Raw genomic sequence first — 17,271 nt, 5'->3', positions numbered from 1 at the left:
ATAAATCCTTGTTTCACATCATAGAGTTTACTCTATATACTGGATATATGGTGGAATATATACTGGACCAAAAACTCCATAATTACTGTAAATAATGAAGACCTTTGGCTAAAATAGGTGAGGGCTGGAGGGAGTATTTTAGATACAGAAGAATAAAATTATCCAAAAAGTTGTATTCTAATATAGGTGAGATTAGCTTTACCTCTAGAAGGTAAGAATAGCCCTTACAATTTGAATACATGTGAATCATCTTAATTGTAAAATAATATAACTGTAAAATTAGTTGGCCCTGATATTCTGGTTCTTCAGAAAATCAGGCCATTTTGTTGCCCATAGCCTCAGACAGAGTGCCAGTGGGCCATAACACTCTTTGCAGGATATTTTCCTGCCCATTGGGTGTCTATGAGTCCTTGATTCACTGCTTCCCTGAGGACACAACTTTGTTGTATTTACCCTCCTCCACCCTATCTGAGCATCCCAGTCTGAATGTGGATTTTCAAAGACCTTTCAACCTGATGACCGGAACAGTCTGTATCAGGGCAATGAGTTTTGTGGGATTTAAAGAGATTCTACAGGGTCTTAGGAGCTGTGGATTGACACACATGATTTCTCTGGGATTTTGAATGTAGAAAAATATAATTTCTAGTTATGTGTCCATAACTACTAAATATGACATTCTTATATGTGCTACATCTATATCCAGGCTAGCAAAGAGTCTGCAAAAACACTTATTGACATGAAAATCCTTTTAAGTCCTGTGTCAAAGTATTTGCTGACTCTCTGTTTCTCTCATTTACATTCTCTCTATTCTCTCTCTCTCTCTCTCTCTCTCTCTCTCTCTCTCTCTCTCTCTCTCTCTCTCTTTCTCTCTCTCTTCTCTCTCTCTCTTCTCTCTCTGTCTCTCTGTCTCTCTCTCTGTCTCTCTCTCTGTCTCTCTGTCTCTCTGTCTCTCTGTCTGTCTGTCTCTCTGTCTCTCTCTGTCTGTCTCTCTCTCTCTCTATTCTCTCTCTCTCTTCTCTCTCTCTCTCTGTCTCTTGGTCTCTCTCTCTCTCTCTTTCTCTGTCTCTCTCTCTCCTTCTCTCTCTCTCTCTCTGTCTCTCTCTCTATCTCTCTCTCTGTCTCTCTCTCTCTCTGTCTCTCTCTGTCTCTCTCTCTGTCTCTCTCTCTCTCTCTGTCTCTCTCTGTCTCTCTCTCTGTCTCTCTCTCTCTTTCTCTGTCTCTCTCTCTATCTCTCTCTCTGTCTCTCTCTCTCTGTCTCTCTCTCTGTCTCTCTCTCTCTCTCTCTCTCTCTCTCTCTCTCTCTCTCTCTCTCTCTCTCTCTCTCTCACACACACACACACACACACACACACACACACACAGAGTTCCCAAATCTACCTACTCTTAATCACTATTAGAATTCCTCTAGTGGGTTTCTTTTAACCAATTACTTACCAAAGATCTTTTTAAGTCATCTCTTGGCTATAGTTAATTTTATGAAACCTTTTGATTTTTGGTTCAGATGCGTGATTTCATTCATATAGAAACGCTTTCCATGAATGTTCCTCCATAATTTGTTCTCTTAGAAAGTAGCCCAGAGCATTGAATAGTTGAGCCACTTGCCCAAATATAGATTTGTTCTATGTCCAAGGCAAAATTTGGACACATTTCTTTGTGACTTCAAGGATAGTGCTCTACCTCTTACAGCATTCTGCCCCTTTTTGCAAATTTATCACATGGGAAAAAGGATGTCAAAACTATTTTTGTCCTATGATGGATTAAACTGAGAACCAGAGAATCTGAGAGAGACTTGGGAGAGATTTTAAGCATCATTGAATCCAACAGAAGTGAAAATTGAGATACATAAAGATGAAATAACCAGCCCCTCCTCATAAATTGCTCTGTCACATCTAGAGTCAAGATTATAATATAAATGATAGCTACCATCCCTAAAATGTTTTGCCATTTCTGTAACTAATTTGCACTTTTAACTAGTAGTCCTGTAATATAGGTAGTGCTAGCATAAGTGTCCCCATTTTGTGGATGAGAAAATGAAGAAAATTAATCTTGGGATTTACCCAAGATTACACAGTTGTTATATGTCAGAGACAGAACTGAAATTCTTTTGTATTACCCAATTTCCATCCTCAGATAGTACCCTAATGTTTTTAGATATATCAGTGTCCTTTCCCAAGGTATCTAGCATAAGAAAATGGAGAACAGCCATGGGATTACACGAAACCATCTGTGTTAATGCTTCACAAAGAACTGCCTTTTATTCCTGCCAGGTGGGCTTCACTCCCTCAGCCCCTTTAGTGTTCATCACCTGAGTAATTTGGGAAGTGGAGGGAGAATAAAGCTGCTTTCCTTTCATTACTTGGTTACAGTCAGCAACACAATTCTTTCTTTTTTCATTGCTTCATGAGGGCCTGACTACACTGACTTGGGGTCAGCTCCAATGAGTTTTACACCCTGGAAATAAACAGTTTTGAAAGGCTACCTTTCTTTTCCTTTATAGGTTAATGATTCAAACTTTTTAAGTTCTTTTTTAGCTGAAAAACCACCAGAGTAATTTTAAAAGTTGATTTGCAAACTACATTGGAACAAATTGGAATCCCACTGATATCTCAATCTTGGTGTATCCCAAATTGGAATATCTTCCTTTTCCCTTTAAATTTCCCAAGTCCATGAATGTTCATCTTGGCTCTTCACTGATTCCTGAAAAATAAATAATAGGTGTGGGGGGGAGTTTAAAAAATAAAGAATGAGCATATCTATGGTTCCCACTGCTGAAGAGGCTAAGGCTGGTGGGTCACAAGTTCATAAGTTCTTAGTTACAGTAGGGTTAAAGCCAATCAAGCATCTAAACTAAGTCTGGTACCAATATGGGCAGCTTCCAGCAGGCAAGGATCACCAAATTACTGAAGGAAGTACAAACCAACCCCAATTGGAGCAAGTCATAGTTTCCATGTCAAACAGTATTAGGATATGGTTCGTGTGTGGCCACTGCCCTTTCAGCCTGGGCCAGATAGAGAGGTCCAGGGAAGGAAAGAGGGAGGAAAGAAGTAAGGAAGGAAAGGAGAAAGGAAAGAGGAAAGGAGAAAGGAAGGAGGAAAGGAGAAAGGATGGAAGAAAGAGAGGGAGGGAGAGAAGAAAGGAGGGAGGGAGAGAAGAAGGAAGGGAGGAATAAGGAAGGAAGGAAAGAAGAGAGGAAGGGAGGGAATCAGCCCTTTCAAAAAAGCTTCCAAATGTTCTCTGTGCTGAAATTCAGCCAAAATAATGCAATACAAAGAAGGAAAACACCCCCTCTCAAACTCTCCAATTACATTCAATTTAAACAATTGTGTACTCAAATGGGATCACAAGAGTTGGACATGACTGAAAAACTGACAAAGTACTCTAGTTCCCAGCAAAATGAAACTATTCACTGTCTCCTATTCTCAGTCTTTCCTCTAAGCTCTTACTTCTATTATCTCTCATGCCTCAAATCTCCTTATATCCAGTTGATGAGATTTCTTCCAAGTCCTAGTTCAGAAACCTCCTCACAGAATTCTCCCCAACAACTGAAAATGAACTTTCAAGGTTTTTGTGCATTTGCTGTCGTTGTTTAATCGTATCCTACTCTTTGTGATCCCATTTGGGGTTTTCTTGGCAAAGACACTGGAATGGTGTGCCATTTCCTTCTCTAGCTCATTTTATAGATGAGAAATCTGAGGAAAAACAGTGACTTGGCCAATTAAGACACAGCCAATAAATGTCTGAGGACAGATTTGAACTTAGGCTATGGTCAGCCTGACTTCAAGTCCAGCACTCTCTGTGCACCATGGCACCACCTAGATGTCCTACTTTCTGCACAATTTCCTGTATTTTTTGTTTGCACTAATCCCACTCTCTCTGGTATCCCAGTAATCTGGTTACCTATAATTCTTTGTCTCCTGCCTCTTGAAAACAGGGTCTACACCAAATGATGTCATAACTGGGGAAGATCTTCATGAACTTTTATTTCATTGAATTAAATGGAAATAAAATCAACTTGTCTTGGATGACTGTTATTTTTTGATTTTTTGGCAATTTGAGGACTATCCAGTAAAGAATATTTTCTCAAACTAATTTTTTAACAAGTATCAAATTCATCAATACATGCTAAGTTCTTAAATAATTTTGCCAAAATATACTAGAAATGTTTTTCTTTGTACAAACGTACTTTAAATGCAAAAAAATAAAAGCACAGTGGTTAAAGTGACTGGCTGAGAGTCAGGTAGTCTCACCTCTATGAGTTCAAATTCAGCCTCAGACACTATATAGCTGTGTGACCCTTAGCAAGTCACATCTCCCTATTTGCCTCAATTTCCACATCTGGAGGAAGGAAATAGCAAACTACTCCAATATCTCTGCCAAGAAAACCTCAAATAGCATCACAGAGAGTTGGACAGGACTAAAAAATGACTAAACAACAACATATCTTACTTTGTAATAAACATTTTCTTCCTGATATCTCTATTTTCTTTGCCACATGTATAAAAATATATACTACCTCAGTTGACACAGCTTCATCCTTCTAAATTCTGGTCCTTCTGGTGCACCTGTGTTCTGAGGTTTTAGCTCTTTTCATCTGTAAAATGAGGTATGAGATTTATTGATCCCTAAGATCCTTTCCATGTTAAAGTCACATGGTAGTAGGGTTTCTGCTAGAAAGCATTCTATCTCCAAATTGCACAATTTGCTCCAGTCTGAAATGTATTTCCCTTTACCTTTGCTATGTAGAATCCCTAGCTTCTTTCAGAGTTTACTGAAGCTGCCTCCTCCTAATGAAAGCATTTCCTGAATCTTCTAATTAATAATGCTCTTTCCCTTTTCAAATGGCTTTGTATATACTTTGCACTTGTTTACTTATAAAGACACCATCTCCACCCATTCATATAATGTAAGTCCCTGAAGAATAAGGATATTTTTTTTGCTTGTGTTTCCCCAGAAGCTTATGCAGTGTAATAAGTATTTGTTGAATTTAATTACAAGAACTTCAGTTTCATTGTTTGCTCAGGGACATATTAATGGATAGTCTTCTACATCTGTCCCAAAAAAATGAAATATAAAGCTGAGCTTCCCAAAATTTGTTCTCATAATATTAAGATGATCCTAGCATCTGACATGCACACAGGGTAAACTATGGAGCTGAGCTCCCCAAAATTTGTTCTTGTAATATTAAGATGATCCTGACATCTCACATGCACACAGGGGTGAACTATGGAGCTGAACTCCCCAAAATTTGTTCTTGTAAAATTAAGGCCATCCTGGCATTTCATATGCACATAGGGATTCCTAAGATGAATTCTTTGAAGCATGTGATGGAGGAAAAATACATGGAAAAGCATGCGTCCTCACATGGCCATTTAGTTAGGTACATTTTTCAAATATTCAGGTGGCTTTCTTTTCTTTTGTGGGTAGAACAGGAATGAATTTATCAGATGATGGGACCACCCTGGGAAGGGCCACTTGTTGCAGTGGGAAGAGTCCTTGCATATGGAGAAAGTATCTCCATATAAATCCTAACTCCACCACTGGCCTTATGACCTAAGACAGATCACTTAACCTCTCTTCAGCCTCAGTTTCCTCTTCTGCAAAATGAAGAGACTGGACTATGTCACTTCCAAGATCTTTTCCTTAAAAGAAGAGCCTGTGATCACCATTAGTATGTTAATCACCTGCCATTGTCACTGCATAATAATAATATCAGCTTTCTGGTACTGCCCTTGCCGGATGCTTGAAATATTAAACCACCACAATTTGTAAAGATGAAGTGGTTGAAGCAGTCAGACCCAATTAAATGGGTTTTTTTCCCCTCATCACCAACTTTTCTACCATAAACAACAATTTTTAGAATAGCAGAATATACTAGAACTGATACTTTGAGGAAGGTTGGTATGTCAACATTGATATTAGGTGACTTCAGCAACATTGCCTGTAATCACAGTTTATCATGCCTTCACTAACAGCCACACTTTACTGGCACACCTGTGTCAACACCACTCAGAATGAGTCACTCACCCTGGGTACATGTACGAATTACCTTTCACATTTAGTTTGTCAAAAAGGCATAGGTCACATCTGGCAGAGTTACTCAGTCACTGGTGTAGGAATCTGAAACCAGCACTCCCTCTACTGAATTCACTCACCCGCTTTTGTAAATGTTCTATTTCACCAATAAATGGCTGTCAACCTTAAGATTTAAAGATTTAAGCTTGAAGGGGCTATAATTATTTCTCTGGGGCTCTGTCGAGATTTCTGCAGCTTACTCATTCATTGTTCCCACATGATTTTATAGTTGTCATTTTTTTTTTTCTTCCAAGCCAGCAGAAGTTTTCAAATTGATCCACACAAATGGAAAAACTGTGCTGAACACAATGATTTTCATACCTATCAATAATGGGAAAGGGCCGAGTGAATCAGTGATAGGCACAGTGAATAGCAATTTAGTAGATTCTTTCATAGGTTATTGTCTTATTAGAAATTCATTTCTTTCTCTCTTTTTGTTTGTTTTGTTTTTGCCTGTATAGGTCCTGAATGTTCCCGAAACTATACTTCATCTACTGGAGTGATAAAGTCCCCTGGATTCCCTGAAAAGTATCCCAACAGCCTTGAATGCACTTACATTATCTTTGCACCAAAGATGTCAGAGATTATCTTGGAATTCGAAAGCTTTGACCTTGAGCCTGATACTAATCCTCCAGGGGGGATGTTCTGTCGATATGACCGACTGGAAATCTGGGATGGATTCCCTGATGGTAAGAACAAGGAAAGGCAGCATCCTGGGGAAGGGAGGGGCTGGACAGAGGGTAGTAGGCTGTTTTTTTTTTGTTTTGTTTTTTTTATTACCTATACTTTCTACTTCATCAGTTCCTTCTTCTCCTTCCAAAGGGTAACCCTTTAAACAAAGAATAAAAATGAGGGTGAAAAAAGGTCAGCAAAACTAACATATTGAAAAAGTCATTATGTTCTGACTATAACTGACATTGTATTTAGTGTTCCTCTTCTCTGCAAAAAAGGACATGGCCTACTCATTTATTTTCTTTGGGGCCAAACTTGGCTATTATAATTTTGTAGTATTCAGTTTCAATTGTTTTGTTGTTTGTTGCTGGCTTTTTTCCATTTACTTTTTTACAGTCATTGCATTTATCAAGGATCAACAGCAAACTAAAAGCTGCTGTCTTTTTAAAAATATGGTTTCTATGGGTTTTTTGTACAGCCTAAAGTAAGAATGGGTTTTATATTTTAAAATAAAGTTTAATTGTATTTTCAAATGTAAAAACCATTCTTAGCTTGGATTGTACAAATATAGGACAGCTGCATTGATTTGGCCCTTGGGCTGTAGTGTGCTGGTTTTTGCTGTATATCATTTTTCCTGATTCTATTTAATTCATTTTGCATCAGTTTCTGTGTCTTCCCATGCTTCTCTATGTCATCATTTCTCATAACAGAATGAGATTCCATTACCTTCCTGTGCCACAACTCATCTAGTCATTCCCCAGTCTGTAGACGTCTACTTTGTTTCCATATCTTGACTAGTACAAAAATTGTTGCTACAAATATTTGAGTGTATGCGGGATCTTTCTTCTTATCATTAACTTCCCAAAGAAGTTTCAAAATGTCACAAGAAAAGCTATTTTGTATTTTTAAGTTATCTTAAAAAGTCCACTATAGAATCACACATTTGGATGTGTTAAGGAACTTTGGGACCAATCTGAATCAACCCTCTCATTGAACAAAAGAAGAAAGAGAGACCCAGAGAGGTTAAAGTCACAGAATAAGTTAACAGCTTTAAAAAGTGAGACAATTATCCAGGACTCCTGATCTCCCAAAATCATTTTCCCCCTCCCTAGACACATGCACACACACACACACACACACACACACGCACACACACCACACACCTTATACATATTCAAGTGACTAAACAATCCAAATGTCTTTTTAAGGATAATTTTATCTCCCAAACTTAATGCCATAGAAAATTTCAAAAATTGTAAGACTAAAGAACAAATGAGAACCCCTAATTTTTTATAACCCTGAGAATTCTAAATTTTAGGCATTGGAAGCTACTGTTAAGTTGGGGCCAAACTCTCTTGACCCTTTTCTGAAGGAGTCACCAGATACCCAAATATGAACTATACTGATTTTCATTATCTTCCAAATTAACATTTTCTATGCTAATCTTTGGGAATTTGAAGGTAAATGGCTAAAATACGCTCCTCCTCCCCCGAATTCTGGCCAAGGGAGATTATATCAAATAATTTGTTTCAGCTGCTTTGATGGTGGTGTGTTTAGTCTGGCTTAACATCCATATTTCCCTGGAGAAAGTACAGGTCATGAATCCAAATGGGGCAACTTGGCAGTTCTTAAGAATCAGAGAATAGGCCATGTTCAACCAACTATTTCCAAGAATCTGTGATATTTTTTGCAGCTGGTAAGGATCATAAAAATCATATAATCTAGGCTCTTTATTTCTGGTGCCTTTTCGCCATATTTATGGTAGCAACTATAGCTAAATAAAGGATTATTTCAATTCACTTTGCAAGTGAATAATGGACAAAGTTATGGCAGAACTTGCAAGTCCATTTTCTTGATATTAATATCATCAGTGTTACTTACTGCTTGACTTTGAGAAGTTTCTTAATGTATAAACAATTGGGGAGAAAATTAGATTTAGTAAAAGCTTCTATTTTCATTAGATGAAATGGGTGAGTTAACATTAAATCCCTCCTTAGGGTTTTATCATACAAATAGGGTTATGATGATCTTACTGAAACTCCTTCATTAAGTAATGAGATTGCCAAAACAGTGGGCTGATTGACTACCCAGCATTCAATCCATCAATTAGGAAAACAGTCTTATAACAATGTGATAACAACATTATAACAATAGCTGGAACATTTAATAATGGGTTTATTTGCGCACAACCCAAATTTTCAGCCTTCCCCTCTAGAACTTTCATTTAAACTGACATGTGAAAAGAAGGTCCAATCAAGCAACATATTTAGAACACTTTCCAAATGGAGTACATTGTTATTAGTGTCAAGGGTTTTTCAAAGTAGTAATTTTCTGGTTCTAGAAAATCACTGAGTCGAAATGAGGAACAATTAACTATACAAGTTATCAGCCATGCTATTCCCTCACGCTTTAAAAGTCTAGCATGTTTGACTTATTCCCAGAGTAAACTGGTTTGTGGAATATGATAAATGTGTTTATGTATTTGTTAATATTTAGCTGACTTTGTCTAGCTTGCTCCAGCAAAATGTCTCACTAATTTTCTAGCCCAAACGAGAGACCAGATTCTCTTGGGCTTTTCAATGGCACCAGAGACATTTTTGTCATAGCATTTCAAAGCATACAATTCCTCTGCCAGTAAAATTGTGATGGATCTTTGAAATCCTTTCTAAAAACAACAAGCAGAAGGCGCTGAAGGCTTTCAGCCATTGAATGATTTTGTGTTGCATTTTATCATAAACATTGAATTAAATGGCCAAGTAATTGAAAGCAACCCATTGATTTACATTGGCTTTGAAGAAAAGCAGTTTACTTAAAAACTTAGAATATGAAGCATGCACATGATGAATGCTTCATCTTCATCTACCACTTTTTCCTGAGTGCTTTAGATTCTCAAGTATCAGCTTAGAAGTAATTTAAGGAAGTTTACAAATAGCTTGAGAGCCATGGGTTATTGCTGCTCTGGCTAATTCCACAAGTGTTTGCACTTTACGGAATTACAGAACCAAAAATTAATGCTTAGTTTCAATTGTTTAGATAAGTAGAGATAAAGTTGTCATTGTTTTATTATATTTTTGTTTCATCTTTGGTTGTTATCTACATTCCAGTGATTGTGAATATGTTTTAAGAATGGACTCTGGTCATGTGAAATGTGAATTGAATCTATTTATCTATAGTTTGATATTAAGCCTAAACTCTTAAAACTACTAAGATAGTTATAAATCCTGGACCTTCTGGGGTGGTGCAGAGATGGATAGATGGCAAAAATCATTTTAGGTACTCCCTTAGGTACTCTTTGTACTGCAAAAATTGTCTAATAAAATGTATGTTAGTTAACTCATGAAAAATTACACTCAGCATATATTGTACTTTTAAAATGTATATATTTTTCTTCCTCCAAAGTACTTTATTAAAATTATCATTTTTGAAAAGATGAATAAAATTTTGCACAATAGAAGAAAATTAAAGCAGAATCACAATAAATGGAGAGATGAAGAAGAAATAGAGTGGTATGAATAATCATTGCAATCAAGAGTAGGTATCCTTAGAAAGTCAGAGAAAGATATACTTTCCTACTGATAAGATATTGCCATTTTAATCTAATGACTTATCCCCAATTACCAGTTTACCATAAGCTACATGCACAATTTTCCAAGTACAACTGCATAATACTTCTATCTTTGTAATCACAAAGTTGGAAGTACAATTTCTTTTTTCTTTAATTGCAATTCCACTGTTTTTAAAATAACCCTCCAAAACAGGTATTACTTATGCACAATGCTAATTTATTCCTATCTCAAAAGTTGAGGTGAGCAAAAAGAAAAATCCAAAAGCTCTGAACATCCAAATACACAACTGGTAACACATATAAGAAGTACTCCCTCCTTTACTCCCCTTCTGCCACACACCCCGGATCAATATTGCATTACTTTGCTTGGCTAGGGTCTCACTGTTGTACAGGAAAATTCAATACTTCTTTGTAGTACACTCAAAAAAGCCTTTTTCGCTTTCATATCTTGAAGGCTACCAAAGAGAGCAGCACTATGATATCCGGGGGCAATATTCTAAAAGATAGAATGCAGAATTACCAAGCATGTCTTAAAAATTATAAACCAGTGAGTCATGGAGACTCTCTAAATTATGAGTCTGCAGTAAACAAAAGTTCTCTTCTGTTTGCTATTTCAAAGGTTCCTTTCCCCCTAAGGAGCTGGGTAATAGTTGGAGTGGGGGAAGGGGGGGAGGGATGGGGCTAAATTGCCCTAATAAAAAGGCCACAGCTTCCCTTTGTCACTCATAATTCTTGGTAAAACCAGTGATTATAGTAAGCAGAGGTCATTGTCCAAAGGAGCAGATCCATCCATAGATATTTCCCTACACAGAGAAATTATGTACTTAATGGTAGGAGGAGATAGCAAAGCCAGAATTAGAGTATGTGAAAGATAAAAATAATAATAATAATAATAATGAGAAATCCATCCCTTTCATAAATTAAACAAGAGAAGAATTAATAGTTATTTGGACACTTTTCTTAGAAACAACCTAGTTTATGGCTTGAGCAACACACACTTATAGGCATATACTAAAGATATGTAACAAAGTAGAGTAGTGGAGAGAGGGCCAGTCTTAGTATCAAGAAATCTTGAGTTCAAAAATTGCCTCTCACTTGCTGTGTGATCGTGGGATAAGTCAGTTGATCACTTAGTGGCCTCAGACAGCTTTTAATTGCTGACTCCCACACATAGGATAGAAAGCCAGGCATGGAGTCAGAAGACCTGAGTTCAAATTTAGCCCTCAATTCTTATTAGCAGTAATCCTGGGCTTAGTTTCTTATTTGCCTCTTCATATTTAAAATGAGCTGGAAAAGGGAATGTCAAACAACTCCAGCATCTTCATAAGGAAAGGTCTAGAACTGGTAAGCTTCCTGAGAACAATGTTTTGTTTTATCTTCTTTGTAACCTTTTTTACCCCCAGTCTATCATAGACCCAGGCACATTGTAAATATTTAATTAATGCTTGTTGAATTCAATTGAACTTGAAGGGAAAAAGTTTAATAGATGCACTGTAAAGAAAAGGCTGGGGGGAACTAAAATAGTGTTTTGTTTTGTATTTTATAAAATAAGTTTTACCCTTTTTTATATGTTGAAGACCCTTTTGTCAGTCTGTTGAAACCTGTGGATTCCTTCTGGGAATTGTGCATAAAAATACTCCCTTCCAATGTTTAAAGCATCATGCCTTTTGAGTTTTCTAAGCAAATTACTTTAATTTTTAAAATCTATTTTGTCTTCATTTTGATAAGGTTATAATCACAAAATGGGTAGGGCTGGGGAGGGAAGAGTTTAATTTGGTCGTAAGTAACCACCACTTAGTTCTACTCATTGCTTTAAATAAATATACACATTCCATTTACACAATGCCTTGTTTGACTGATTTCAACCCAGTGTAGCTTCAGTTTTTTCTAAATGATTTGCCTGAGTAGACCCAGTTTAAATAGCAACATTCTGCTAGCATCATTTGTATCCTGGTGTCTATGCAACTAAAATCTTTTAACTTCTTGCTTGCTCAGTTTGTGGAAAAGTCTTGGTGACCTAGAGTACTCATAGGTTACAACATTGAATTATACAACAGGTAACTGAATTTCCTGGATAAGAAAAAAAGGTGATTCAAGATTGTCCATCTAAACCAAAATCAACTGATGTGCTTCCATTAAACATACAACTTTGGTCTTAACCTTATTTTTGTATCATGGGACCTCCTTTGGAAGTCTAGAAAAGCCTCTCAGAAGAATGTTTTTAAATATATAAAATAAATTTATAAGTTTAAAAAGGAAATCAGTTATATTGAAATTAAGAGGTATTGTTTTCCATTGAAGTTATGGACACTCTAAAATCAATCCATGGACTCCTTCATGGTCCATGAAACCTAGGTTAAAAAATCTTGACATGAAAACAGGGAAGTCATTTTTCATTACTGCTATTGGTCTACCCAAAAAAACATTATTAGTTTTCCAAACCCAGAAGACTTCAGCATTGTCAAAATGACCATTTGCCAAAGTTGGTAAAAAGCACTTCAGGAAAAAGCTATTGCTATTGCTAACAAAATAAATAACAAGAACTTCTTATCACTGGTTTAAGTTTTTACCTGGTCTCTTGCCTACCTCTCATCTCCCATATCCCTAGGCTACAAAGTTAAATCCATGTTTGCAACTCATTTGCCTAAACATACACATAAGCTAGGTAGTTATAGACAATATTCTTCAAGAAAACTGAGAGGAATTGTAGAGAAAATGATATTTCATTTTTTATTAAAGCTTTTTATTTTTCAAAACATATTCATGGACAGTTCTTCAACATTAGCCCTTTCAAAACCTTGTGTTCCAATTTTCCCTCCCTTCCCTCAAGCCCTCCCCTAGATGGCAAGTAGTCCAATATATGTTAAACATGGTAGAAATATGTTAAATCTAATTTATGCATACATATTTATATAATTATTGTGCTGCACAAGAAAAATCAAATCAAACCAGTAACCAAAAAAAAAAAAAAAAAGCAAAATAATTTCAAGCAGGCAACAATAAAAAGAGTGAAAATACTATGTTATGAACCACATTCAATTCCCACAGTCCTCTCTCTGGGTGTAAATGGCTCTCTTCATCACTGAACAATTGGAACTGATTTGAATTTGATATTTCTTCCAATATGAATATCCAGTTGTTATTCAGCTTCAATTACTGATATATCTAGTCTCCAAATATGTTGCTAAACAATTGCAAATATTAACTTGTCTCCCGATGGGCTACTGAGGAGTAAATGGTGCAGTACATTTACACACGAGGCTTTCCCAAACAAAAGATCACTTAAGGAATAGAGCAAGGATGGAAACTGAAGTTATCCATGCTTTAAGCAAACTCTTGAAGCTGCTAGGGGGTCTGAAGATATAGACAGTTTCTCCATTTTCCTTTGTTAGGACTGAGGGAATCATTGGAGAGAATTGGAGAAGGGTTTGATGATCATGCACAGCTTGAAGCATCTCCCCGATGCTTCCAGTGGTAAGCTTGGGCACGGAGGTGAATGCCAACGTACCACTTGGCTGCCCAAGTCTCATTCTTTGCAATTGAACCAAGCAGTTCATTTCTCCTTCTGAAAATAATCCTGTTCACTGGGGAATGTGGTTTTGCCCATCATTGCTCCTAGGAGCACATTTTAAATCGTCCCTGCGAACCTGGCCCAATATGTTTACTGCAAACCAATTAACTAGGGAAGCCATGATTTGGGTTGGAAAAACACTTCTGTGTTCTGCTGGGACTCATCTTTGCAAACTGTTGTTCTCTCATCTGCTGCAGAAGAAAAGACATTTTGACATTTTCTGTTTTGTTTTGTGTTTTTGTTTTATTTTTCCTTCCTTTCTTTCTAGTTGGTCCTCATATTGGGCGTTACTGTGGACAGAAAACACCAGGTCGCATCCGTTCCTCAACTGGCATCCTATCTCTGGCTTTTTATACTGACAGTGCGATAGCCAAAGAGGGATTCTCTGCTAACTACAGTGTCTTGCAGAGCAGTGTCTCAGAAGGTCAGTGTTTATTCATCTTCTAAAGCCCAGTGGAAAATAGGCTCTGTTCTGCCTTCCCACACACCTGCTGCCACATGAAACATTAAAGAAATCTTATATAAATAAAGGGGGCTGGGTGTTTGCTTTTCTCTTTAAAGGAAAAAAAAATCAACTTTTCTGAATAGCAATAGGAAAATGCTGCTTTGTGAATTTTACTAATGAAATGGTAAAGGGAAAGTGAACTGATTGTACAGCCTGGAAATGATGTAGAAAAACTGAAGGATGACAAAACAATGCCTTGAACCAGTGAATTCTAGTCAGCCTGGGTGCCCCACTTTCCCCCGCCCACCCATGCCCTTGCAGAAATGATAGCTTGTAGTTCATGAAAGGATGAACATTGATTCTAGAATGAAAGAATGAATATGCATTTGTGCTCACTCCACCCACCCACACTATAATCACACTGAATACAGGATAGGATTTAATTCAGCGGGAAATAGTGAAGGTAGCATATACATTTTTTCCCCTCCAACTAACCAGAAGCATGTTTTCATTTCTATTATAACATTTTTTTAAGCCCTCTATAAATGTACATTTGGATGCAATAAAAAAGTCCTTTGGATAACAGCGAGACTCTCTGCTCTCCAACTTAAGCTCCTTCTCAACGATCAGTCCTACAGACACATAGGGACTATAGCTCTTTTAATATCTTAAAATAAGGGTGAGAGAACAAACACAGCTGGCTCTCTCTTTGGCTCAGGAGTTCTTTCTACTCTTTGTTAAAAGTGACTTGTTTTATGTGCTACTGTTTTTCTGTGAAACTATAGGACTGACCTTCTTTATAATAATAGTCAAGATTTCACATAATACTTTAAGGCTGACAAAATACTTTACATTTTTACTTGACCTTCACAGAAAGCCCATGAGGTAAATTTAGAGGCATTATTATCCTTCTCATTTTATGGATAAGGGATTTAATTAGGGCCACACAGCTGGTATGTCAGAGGTGGGTCTATCCCTTACTTACTCCAAGCAGGGTCATCTTTACTGAAGTTTACTGACTTTAATAGTTCAGTGATCCATGATATCAATTTAGGTATTCCCTACAAAATGGCACCCGTGGCAATCTAATCATGCTGTTAGGTAATTTCCCTCCTTATTTCCTACCAATCCTCCATAGATGATCTACCAAAGTGCTGGGAAGCCTTTCACTAGGTCTTTTTCTTTTGTGAACTTTGATTGTTAATTGAACAATATCATCATCCCACCTCCTTTTCCAAATATTCATTTCCCTGATATTTTTGATAATATCTCTTGCTAAGAGAAAAAAAAAAAGGTAATTGATAGATATACATATTGCCTATGAGCAAACTGTAGAGCAGAAGCTTCAAAAAAATAGAAACCAGAACCATTAATCCATATCCATATTCTACAACTGCATATTGACTTAGTCTTACAATATGATGTTATCTATGTCTTATTGCATTTTTATTGATTTTGTTAAATATTTCCCAATTACATTTTAATCTGGTCCTGGGTAGTACTAGGAGTGCCTGCAGGCCCTTTGATATCTCAGCTCTAGGTAATTCTCTATGGTTATAAGTTGCAGAGAAGGTGTTGATCTAAAGTTTCCTTACTCTGTATTTCTTTATCCCAAGGAAATCCCAAGTCTAACTTTCACTCCTACTTTTCTGTAATATAGCAATTCTATCAAGACCTATTGGAATGTGCAGGTCCCTTTGCCCCTCCAGCTACCTTCTCTTAAGTATTTTTGTTTTTGAATTTTTCATCTTGATTGTGTTTGATTTTTTTTATTCTTCTCTCAAATATCATTCTATGAGCTTTTGCTCTTCAATGTCAAAACACCTGCCTAGATCAGCCCCCATACCTTGTTACTTTTAATTTATCTTAGAAACAGCATAGCCAGGTTGTATGTAATACTAAGCAAGTCTGTATGTAAGTATATAAGTAAGACCTCTGAGTGAGATCCTCAAAGTACTCAAGTGCATACATAGACTTTGTAACCCTCTTTTGACTACTCAAAAGTATTTTTTTAAGTTCCTAGTTCTTGACTATGTTACATGTAAGGTGGCAAGCCAGCTGAGCATTAGATAGATGAAGTATTAAAATTCTAATATAGATAAATGAGTCATATTACAGAAGGAAACCTCAACATAAAAATGATTAATGCCAAAGTTCCTTAAATAAAAACTTTCTTTTTGAGTTTAATGTTTACTGTGTTACTTTGCTCAATCTCCCCTGACTCTATAAGCAAAATTTTAAGAAATTATCCACTGAAAATCTGCAAACAAAAAGCATTTCATTTATTTTCATGTGTGTCCATGGAAAAATAAAATTGTTTTTATGAAAATTAGAGTTGTCTTCAACTTTTTAATCTGTTGACTTTATATAGAAATTCAGCTACCAAAATAAATCAAAGTATGCTTCACTTACTACTAAAAATGAAAGAACATTTCTGTAAACTTAAGATCCATATATAGCAGGTTTCATCACGGGTTTGAAAATATTTTTTATACCATTGGTTTTAAAAAGATCGTCATGGAAACACAAGTGATATTGCTAATCTAAGTGCTACTTATTTTGCTAATCTTATTGTCTCAATTCAAGTTTCTATAGACTTTGAGTACACATTAGAATTAGCATTTTAGTTTACTAGATTGAAAAGAAAAAGATAAAAATCACATTCAGTATCACCTAGAGACTCCATAGAAAATGCTAAAGAGTTCTTTTTTTCCCCATTCAGATTACACATGTATGGAACCACTGGGCATGGAATCAGGAGAAATTCATTCAGACCAAATCACAGTTTCTTCCCAGTATAGCACCAATTGGTCTTCAGAAAGATCTCGATTGAATTACCCCGAGAATGGATGGACTCCTGGAGAAGATTCCTATAGAGAGTGGATTCAGGTAAGAAGACCAGGCCAGATAAAAATTTACCAAGGTGATCATGGAAAAGTATACTGC

General features: G+C 36.5%; 1 protein-coding gene across 5 annotated transcripts in view; it reads left to right on the top strand.

Moving 5' to 3' along the window:
- Nucleotides 1-17,271, top strand: part of NRP1 (neuropilin 1) — a 173,993-nt gene that overhangs the window by 72,276 nt on the left and 84,446 nt on the right. For all 5 annotated transcript variants that reach the window (XM_074267075.1, XM_074267074.1, XM_074267073.1 and 2 more), the window contains exons 4-6: nt 6,534-6,761; nt 14,149-14,304; nt 17,048-17,214. In XM_074267075.1, the coding sequence (XP_074123176.1) occupies nt 6,534-6,761; nt 14,149-14,304; nt 17,048-17,214 (551 nt within the window). The remainder of the gene's footprint in view (nt 1-6,533; nt 6,762-14,148; nt 14,305-17,047; nt 17,215-17,271) is intronic.

Source organism: Sminthopsis crassicaudata, chromosome 5 (assembly GCF_048593235.1).
Source record: "Sminthopsis crassicaudata isolate SCR6 chromosome 5, ASM4859323v1, whole genome shotgun sequence".
NCBI classification, from domain to species: domain Eukaryota; kingdom Metazoa; phylum Chordata; class Mammalia; order Dasyuromorphia; family Dasyuridae; genus Sminthopsis; species Sminthopsis crassicaudata.
This window is presented reverse-complemented; position numbering and strand designations above follow the sequence as displayed.